The 9913-nt window shown below is 47.7% G+C and overlaps 1 protein-coding gene across 1 annotated transcript; it reads right to left on the bottom strand.

Annotated features, from left to right (window-relative positions):
* Positions 1 to 1886: 1886 nt before the first annotated feature.
* Positions 1887 to 6004, bottom strand: BCDIN3D (BCDIN3 domain containing RNA methyltransferase). The gene is made up of 2 exons (XM_044994410.1): positions 5745 to 6004; positions 1887 to 3106 (listed from the first exon to the last, which is right to left on the bottom strand). Exons 1-2 carry the CDS (start codon positions 5946 to 5948, stop codon positions 2513 to 2515), a joined length of 798 nt encoding a protein of 265 aa, XP_044850345.1. The 5' UTR covers positions 5949 to 6004; the 3' UTR covers positions 1887 to 2512.
* Between the last annotated feature and the right edge of the window lie 3909 nt (positions 6005 to 9913).

The raw sequence follows: 9913 nt of genomic DNA, 5'->3' as shown, positions 1-9913 counted from the left end.
ACCGCGGTCCCTCCTCTCTGCCTGTGGCACATAATGATCTAATCCAGTCTCCTGGGGGCTGTAATATTTTCATCTCATTTCAATTGTTGGGTTTAGCGTACAAGTGCCGGAGGGTGTTCATGGCCTGTGACATACAGAAGGTCAAACCAGACGATCTAGTGAGCCCTTACATCAGAATGAATCAGGGATTTCTGTAGGAGGCTCTAATGACTTAAGTAGGAAAAAAAAAAGGCTCAAATTACTTGGATGGTGTCAGGGCTGGGTCAGTCTATCTAGACTGAAGCCCTCTACGCAAAAGCCTCAGTGGTTACTGAAGGAAATAGGGCTGGTGATTCAATCATGATTTTATTCTTTCCTTTGAGTCGGCAATGAAACAAGGCCTCAGCATGATGCTAGAAGAGGTGTTGTAAACGGGAAACACTGTTTTATCAAGTGAGATGTGCCAGCCCCTGTCCATTAACGATCACATGGAACTTTATGTAACAGCAGTTCTGACTGATAACTTTAGGTGCTGGCCATGGTCCATATCACCTCCCCTTGGGAGTTCTGAATGGATACAGGGGTCTTCACTCGATCCTAAACTGTGCTCTGGAATTGTGCACTGCACCTCATACGTTCAACCTCATGGGTCGCTGTATTTTAGTAGGAGCCAAAGTGATCATCGGAGCATGGAAGAGATTTGAGGATTGCTGGGTGAAAGGAGGTTTTATAACAGTCAATTACTATTACTTTATTTCTTTGAACAAATTTGTATGTCTGAAAGCAACAATTTAAACTATTATGAGTGACAGCAACTGATTGACATCTTTGAACACTAGCCATGAGGACTTTGTGATCCCTGCCCATCCAGGGCAAACAAAGGTATATTTCCTTTTGGTGACAATAATTATTCAGAGATTTCAACAGCTAGTTTTGCTCACCCTTTGCCTTTAGAACTCTCTGGCTGGCTGTACAGGGGTTGGTTTAAAATTTAAGCTCATTACGGGTTTCTTAATTGTTTCCTCAAGCACTACACACCATTATACTGTCACTTAGAAAGCTCCCATAAGGAGGAAAAAAAGTCCGTGTCATATAGATATGTAATCTCTGGCATTCTGCCCAACTGCATGAAAGGTTAGTTAGAGAACTTCTCCTCCTAGTGGAAGATTGTGTCACTGCAGTCAATTTTCCCTTTCATTGTTTGTATCTGTATATTGCCTTTAATGATACTAATAACTTACAGTATAGTTGGAGTGAAACCTGGAGATGTATTGTAAGAAAACAGTGGAACATGTAACTGGAGTATCTTACAACTTCCACCTACCTAAAGTTCTTGAAGTATGCAAATTATAACTATACCACAAGATACTTTTAATCTGTTATTTCAGAATACATGCAAATCTTACTAATTATCAAAAGTACTAGAAATGTTTTACTATCTTTATTATACATAGAACAATAAGTAGATATAAGATTGGAAATATGTTGAAAATCATTAGTATCATTAAAGAAATGATAAGAAAAAATGAAACGTAGAATTGCTAAAAAGATTTATTTTTATATAAATAAATAAAAAGAAATGACAATTCCTTAACTGTGTATTTCCCACATTTTAAGGCTTTTTAAAATTTGATTACAGCTGCCTTACCTGAAAATAGATTTTTACCATTAATTTAAAAGAAGATATTTCAACCAAGCCCCCTGATTTCATGAAGTATTGATTATTTTCCTATGACTAATATACAGGCAAAGGCATTGCTTTTATTATGCAATTGTACTATAAACTCAATTAGCAGAACCCTCGATTCCTAAAATGTAACTGGATAGACTCAACGGTTGAGTGGAAAGTTGACGAGAAAAAAATAAAATGCATGTTTGATTAAAAATAAAAAAAAGTTTATTTATCGAAGAGCTTTCACTTTTGTTTTGATTATATGGCTACACGCCCCACAAGAACTTCATTCCATGGGACGGTCAAAGTCCACACACTTTGGCAGCCTGCGGAAGTTTGCTTATGAGACAAATGGCAGCAAAGATGCCTTGATACTGTTTGGGCAGCTCTTAACGCTAGCCAAATCCACACCCCTTTAGAACTGCCCATCAGCTATCACTTACAAACTGCTAGGAAGTGCAGTCATAAAACAGAACTATAAAAAAAATATTATCTGAGGGAAGAAACGGATTCTCATAGGTGATAAATGGAAGTGTATTTTTGTTCCTCTGAGAATCCCCAGGGAAAGGTAAATGCACTGTCTTTCCATGAAATAACCTGTATATGTACAAAGAACTTATATGGCACTTTTTATCTTCAAAAGCACTTTACCCGAGCACCCCAAGAGATAGGTCACAATTATCATCCTCGTTCTGCAGATGGAGAAACTGAGGCAGAGAGGGGCGAGAGGAATCAGCGTGAGATCTGAGATGCAGATTCAGAAGCTCCTGGCTCCCGGTTCTATGCTCAGACCATTACCTCTCTCTCCCCCTCTGCCTGGGCGCAGGATGATGTTTTCATCAGGCACAGGGCTCCCCTTTCTCAGGGTTGCTTTTGAGTCAATCGGTTTGATTTAAAAAGCAAGAGACTCCTGTCCCAGCTTGTGCTACCAAAGCAGCACACCAGTTCCATGCCACCGTCCTCAGTTAAAATCTGGGTTATCCTCTCTGCCATGTCCCCGTTGATGGCCAGAGAGTGGAAGTGGTCGAAATCATTCCTACCCAGCTTCCGGAGGCGCCGGGCGGCTGCTCTATAACACTTCCACGGCTGGGGTTCAAGAAGCAGGTAGTTGCACCGAGACGAAAGGTAGGATAAGAACTCCACCAGGCCATCATCCCCGTGGTTCAGGTGGATCCACATGGTCACTGACATACAAAAGCCAATGTCAAAGGTGGAACGGCTGAACCTGCTCAGATAGGAGCTCAAGAACAACTCCCGGGCGCTAGCATCCATGACATCCAGGGTGGCATAGGAGATGGAGCCAGGAAAGGGACTGCATCGCTCAGCTCTCTCGATCAGTGCTGCGTCGATGTCGCAGCACAGGAGGTTCAGGATCTTCCCAACAACAGGCTGATCGGGGCTGGCCTCGTTCTCCTGTAGACCAAGGAGGTGTCTGTAGAGAGCAACGCTTAGCTCCTGCAGAAGGAAAAACAGCATGGATTCATTCAGCATGCTCAGTAACGCATCACCAAGATATATGGGCCCATTGAGATACCAGGATCAGGTCTCAGATTTTTCTTGAGGTTTCGAAGTCCGGCAGAGTAGGGCAACCCATTGATGGATTCATCCTTTCTGGAACCAGGACAAAAAAAAATGTCACAGCACCTTCTCTTTGAAGATCTCTAAGGGCTTTCAAAGATGTTCATTATCCAAGCCTCACAACTTCCCTATGTGTTATCCCCATTTTAGAGGCATTAAAGCGACAATCAGGATCACGCAGCAAGGACCTAACCCAATGCCCATTTAATTCAATGGGAGTCTTTCCATTGACTCTACTGGGTTTTGAATCACGCCTCAAGTCAGCAGCAGAGCCAGGAACAGGGGCCAGGTCCCTTGACACCCAGGATCCTGCCCTGACTACTATGGGGAAGAGTAGTTCTGCCAGTATACATCTTGCTGAATACCCCCTTCCTTTGGAGAGGTGGATGCTATATTCGGCTCTCTAGATAAGCCTCAGAGGACTCTAATAACCTGAATAGAGGATTTAGAAGGCCATATTGATAATAATGCACTTCCTCCTCCAAATTACTCATGGGAAAATATTTATAAAGCCATAAGATAGGGACTGTCAGGGCTTTCCCCTCCATTTCCTTTTTCAGGCTGTTCCATTGAATAGGAAAATGTGTCTCCTACCATCAAAGCTGCTGGTGAAATTCCCAAATGACATGATACCAAGGAATAAACACAGCTGTGTTTCTCTCTAGTGTACAAGTAAAAAAAGAGTATTAGGTTATGTAGGGATACAGTGTCCTCTAGTGGTCAAACATTTTCTCTTTGGCTTCTGTATTTTAAACCAGCAGTTCTCAACCAGGGGCCCAGGCCTGACCCCGAGCAGGTTACAGGGGGTCCACCATGCAGGGCTGGTGTTAGACTCGCTGGGGCCCAGGGCAGAAAGCCAAAGCCATGCGGCGCGGTGCTGAAGCCTGGAGCTCAGAGCCCTGCCACCCGGGACTGAAGCCAAAGCCTGAGCAACTTAGCTTTCACAGGGGCCCCTGAGGCGTGGGACCCGATGTAATTGCCCTGCTTGCTACCCACCAATGCTGGCTCTGGCTTTTATATGCAGAAAAACAGTTGTGGCAGCACCGGTGGGCCATGGAGTTTTTATAGCACGTCGGGGGGGCATCAGAAAGAAAAGTTGAGAACTCCTGTGGCCTTATGACCAGATGTTTAGTTGATCTCATGAAAGCTCATCTGAAATGAGGTCTAGAATAACTCACTTATCACTCAGATAATGCAAGGAGATTAAGAACAACCATAAATGATAACACAAATGCATCCAAAGCAGAATTTAAAGTAGTACTTTCACTCAAATGCATTTTCTTAATATAGTTCTCAGTCTAATAAAGTCCTCTTTATCCGCAGAAGCCATTTTTAAAGCCATGTCCAACTTATACACTGGATCATTTCTTCATGCACTAAAGAAACACAGCCACTTCTGAAGTAGAATGCACCACATCTACACAGTTCACAGCAAAAATATACATCACACAGAGAATATTCCAGGTAAAATACAAGGGGAATTTAGAGAAATAGAATGTAGGTAGGAGCCTTGAAATTCTGCCAAAACACCAACCTTATGAAAATTACCATGGGATTTTAAAATAAGCACAAGTGGTCAGGACTAGAGCTGTCATTTCATTTCATCTCAAAACATTTTCTTTCAACTTTGAGGCATTAGGCCAAAAGAAAGGAAAACTAGATTTGCAAAACTAGATTCCGGTGGTTCCCGGCCAACGGTAGCTGTGGAGTCGGTGCTTGGGGCGGGGCTCCACCCAGAGAACAGGGGCTGGACCCTGAGCCTAGGAGCTGGACCTGGCATCTGCTTCCAGGAACCAGGTGGAGCCAGGCAGGTAGGGAGCCTGCCTTAGCCCTGCTGCACCGCCGACCAGACTTTGTCCTATTAAAATCTCCTGGATTGGTTTCAGTAGCCACCAGGAGATTAAGGCTGACTCTGGAAGACTCCCGGCCAATCCGGGAGGGTTGGCAACCCTAATGCTACCCCAGGATCTTCCCCTCTGCCATGCTAGTCCCATCCACTGCCCCTTCCCCATGTTACCCCCAGGTCTTCCCTCCCCCATGTTAACTCCCTGGGCACTGCCCCCCCCAACCAATGCCCCCCATGCTTCCCCCAGCTCTTCCCTCTCCCATGTTAACCCTCTAGGCACTGCCCCACCATGCTCCCCCCCACCTCCGTGCTACCCCCAGGCCACTGTCCCCCATGCTTCCCCCAGCTCTTCCCTCCCCAGGCACTGCCCCACCATGCTCCCCCCCACCTCCATGCTACTCCCAGTCCACTGCCCCCCAAGCTTCCCCCAGCTCTTCCCTCTCCCATGTTAACCCCTGGGCACTGCCCCACCATGCTCCCCTCCCACCTCCGTGCTACCCCCAGGCCACTGCCCCCCAAGCTTCCCCCAGCTCTTCCCTCCCGCATGTAACCTCAGCCCGCCCCCTCCCTCTCCAGCCCACTGCCACCCCCCAAGCTATCCCGGCCCCCTTCCCATGCTACCGTGACCCTAGTGTCCCCTCCTCCTCCCCGCCCCGCGCGGCCTCTTACCCCCGAGTTGCAGCCCACGTCCAGCCCCAGCAGTGGGGAGGGCCCCGCGGGGAAGAGCTGCCCCAGCAGCGCCGGCGGCAGGAGGCGGACGCGGCCCTCGGGCGGGTGGAAGCGGGAGTAATTGGGGAAGTTCCCGTAGGGGGCCGCCCCGGGCTCGGAGCCGCCGGGCAACCCCTCGGCCCCTTCCCTCATGGGGGCCGCCATCTTGTCCGGTCCTTCGGCTCGGCCGCCCGGCGGGCCACCAAGCGCCAACGCTTTTCTGGCCGGGGGCAGAAAGGTTCCGTGCGGCGGAGCTGCGCGTGCGCGAGCTGAGAAGAAGGGGCGGGGGAGGCTGAGAAGGGAGAGGTGGGAAGCGGGGGAGGGGGTAGGAAAGCGCCACAGGGCCGTGTGCAGCAGCAATTGGGTCCCGCCCCCCAAAATGCACATTCCTGGGAGTTGTGCTGCTAAAATGGGAAATTCAGGCCCTATGATGTCCAGGTTTTGGTTTCTTTATAGGACTTCCTGCCAGCCCTGGCAGGGGTTATTATTGTTTCTATTCCTGTAGGACTTACAAAACCCAAGGGAGAGCAGTAAGGTGACCAGACAGCAAGTGTGAAAAATCAGGCCAGGGGTAATAGGCGCCTATAGAAGACAACGCCCCAAATATCAGGACTGTCCCTGTAAAAAAATCGGGATATCTGGTCACCCTAGAGAGCAGGGTCGCACTGTGTGAAACACTCAGCCCTTATTTACACCTGGTCTTATTCCGGACTAATGTTGCTAATTGGTTACTCCATTCTTATTCCCAGAATAAAAATGCCTTATTATAAATTAGCTTAATCCACTGGGATTAAACTAATTTGGGACAAGGCACTCTTATTCCAGAATAATGGTGTCCACACAGAGTTAACGAGGAATAGTTAATCTACTTTAAATTCACACGCTTTCTTATTCTGTATTAGCTTTCTGTGTAGACAAACCCATAATAAGAGACAGTCCCAGCTCCAAAGAGATTATATTCTAAGTAGGTCAAACAGACAAATGTCAGGGAAGGGAAAGTAAGAGTTTGTTTACACCTGAAAGTTAATTTTAAATTTAAATTAAGATGGGTATGAACAGAATCAATAGAGCCAGGAACACCTTCAGGAGCTTAAATACAATCTGGAAATCATCAAAATACAACAACAAAACCAAACTCAAGATTTATCAGAGGTGTGTACTTTCAACATGTTGGGGACCCTGACACCCCAAACGGCGAGGTTCGTTGTCTGACCGCGGAGAGACAGGCACACCAGCAAGGTCCGATCAAAAGTTCTTTATTGAAGGGTGTACACAACAATAGAGAGCAGCCTGTCTCCAGAGAGAACCAGCTTACTCTTTACAACTAAGGCTGTGGCTACACTTAGCACTTCAAAGTGCTGCCGCGGCAGCGCTTTGAAGCGCTAAGTGTAGTCAAAGCACCAGCGCTGGGGGAGAGCTCTCCCAGCGCTGTCCATACTCCACCTCCCTGTGGGGAATAACGGACAGCGCTGGGAGCCGCGCTCCCAGCGCTGGGGCTTTGACTACACTGGCGCTTTGCAGCGCCGCAATTTGCAGCGCTGGAGAGGGTGTGTTTTCACACCCTGCTGCAGCGCTGCAAATTTGTAAGTGTAGCCAAGCCCTAAGTATAGGTTATATAGACAGTTCTGTCGCATCATAGATTATTCGTTTCACACAACCCATATCCCACCCCCCTTTGGTTAGTAACAAAAAAACCTTAGTAACAAAGCATATCTATCTTTCTTTATAATGTAAGCAAGTCATGATACCCCAGCAACTTTCTTATCAGCATGGTTGCCAAGCACCAGAAATTGGAAGACAGGAGTTAAGAACGGACCTAAGACAGAAACAGGGAGTGAAGATAGCAAGTCTCCATATCTTAACAAACTGACCTGTACCTTTCGGCACAAGAATGCAAGAATGCAGCCCCTCCCTTATCTTACTTTCTTCCAGCTCTTTGTAAGATGTTTTTCCACTCAGGGGCTACCCAGAAACTCTTGTTAGCCTGACTTTGGTCAGGCTGGCAAAACTGCTTTGTGCAACATTTTCTTTCAGGCCTAACAAACACTATAGTGCAGAATGCTGGGGCATGACGACGTATGACATGTCCAACCTGTCTTCATTCCATACAACCTGCCTCAGGCAAAAAGCCTCTGTATCTTTTGGCCCAGAACAAGCCCAAACCGAGACCTATTCGCACAGTACGGCCAAGCAGATATGGCATCATTACCAGGAGGCGTTGGTGATGGATTGCTGATGTACTTTGGATAGAAACGGATTCCATCACCAGAATAGCAATAAGAGGGACACCTGAAGGCAAGTGAAAACGAGGCCGCCCGAAAACATGGCAAAGAGCTGTGGAAGCTGAGCCGAAAAACCCGGGGCACAGCTGGGGAACCATTGAAAGACGTGCCAGAAACAGACAGGAGTGGAGGATCTTCGTCGCTGTCCTAAATGCCAGAGGCGTAATGGGTACTAACTATGAATTTAAAGCACAATCGCTATTCCCAAACAACGCCGTGTTCCAGAATAAGAGTGTTCTAGAATAAGAGTGCCCACACATGACGTTACTGATGCCAAGTGTAGACAAGCCCCTACAAGCATGGAGTAGTGGAGTGACCGGTCATAGCAAGTCAGTGTTAGAATCCACCTTCCATCAGCTATAGGCCAGGCCCTTATTAACAGGACCACCCTACACACTGCTTAAGTAGCCAATGAGGTCCAAGGATGTGGATAGAGCCTGCATAGGTGCAAACTTTTTCTGGTGCCGGTGGGTGCTCACGCCCCCTGCCCCACCCCCATTCCAACCCTCTCCCCAAAGTCCCCACCCCAACTCTGTCCCCTACCTGCCTCATTGGACCCCTTCCCCAAATCCCCAGCCCGGACTCGCCTCTTCCCCGCCTCCTCCCCTGAGCGTGCCCAGTTCCCACTCCTCCCCCCTCCCTCCCACAGCTTGTTACACCGCGAAACAGCTGTTTCGCGATGGCAAGCCTGGGAGGAGAAGCGGGGACATGGCACCCTCAGGGGAGGAGGTGGAGGTGAGCTGGGGGGTGGGGCAGGGAGTTTGGCTGCGGAGCACCCTCCAGCCCCAGAGCACCCACGGAGTTGGTGCCAATGAGAAAAGAGCAGAGCCAGTAGAGCTATGGAAGCTGGATTTAGGAGGAAATGACACCCTGTGCATTTTACAGTGGTAGAGAACACTGTGGCTTAAAACCCCTCACGTCACCCCAGCCCACTTCCTCTCTCCCAGTCCCAGTACTATTTTCACCCCAAAGCTGTACAGGTTCAGATGAGAAAAAAAAGTGAAGCAGCTACTAATGTACATGGTGTTTGAAATGATCCTTAAATGAATCATTGCGCTTTGGCATTCAGGGTTATGACCCACAAATGAGAGTGTATAAACATGCCCGCTTGGTGGCGCTGAAAGCCAAAAATAAAGGTGCTAATAGAGTTGCCTGTCCGTCAGCAAAGTATCATATACAGTGGTTGTCAGGAAAAGCTTTAAACCCAGTGCTTTGCAAAGCTGGGGTCCAAAACGAAGCACATACATCCATAGTTAGGCACCTAAATAAGTGGACGGGAGTGCTCAACACCGTAAAAAAAATAAATCAGCACACTGAATTAATTGCCTACCTATAGATTTTAAATGCCCATCTTTGGTCACTCAAGTCTGAACATTTTCACCTAGCCCTATTGCATGCTAGAGGATTTTGCCTTTCCCGTGAGGTGCTGTATCGCTCCCTTCATTGATTTCTATTTAGCTACAGTTTGTTTGGCACTGACAGTGTGCTCACTGCTATGCAAACCCAAAGATAAAAAACGGTCCCTGCCTTGAAGAGTTTAAAAGCTAAAGCCCCGATCTTGCAACCTGCTCTGTGCAGCTGAATCACTGCATCCATGCAGAGCTTCAGTGATTTCAGTAGGGGTCCGTCCACGCAGCTGCTGCAGTCTGCCAGTGGGCAGCTGCCTGCAAGGCCTAAAAAGGACAGACAGAGTGCACTAGGGAATCAAAAGGAAGGAAGCAATTAGGCCCCGATCCTGTGACTGGGCCCACATGTGCAGAACCCAGTGCAGTGGCAGAAGGAAGCTGCCTGCTAGGAGTTTTCCTTCTCTAAACTCTATGGTTATGATTCTTTTTCAAATAGACGAGA

Source organism: Mauremys mutica, chromosome 20 (genome assembly GCF_020497125.1).
Source record: "Mauremys mutica isolate MM-2020 ecotype Southern chromosome 20, ASM2049712v1, whole genome shotgun sequence".
Lineage (NCBI taxonomy): Eukaryota > Metazoa > Chordata > Testudines > Geoemydidae > Mauremys > Mauremys mutica.
This window is presented reverse-complemented; position numbering and strand designations above follow the sequence as displayed.

Coding starts and splice junctions, on each gene's coding strand:
- BCDIN3D (XM_044994410.1), bottom strand. CDS start 5,948: ATGGCGGCCCCCATGAGGGAAGGGGCCGAGGGGTTGCCCGGCGGCTCC. Junction 3,107..5,744: donor ACGTGGGCTGCAACTCGGGG/GTAAGAGGCCGC, acceptor TTCCTTCTGCAG/GAGCTAAGCGTTGCTCTCTA.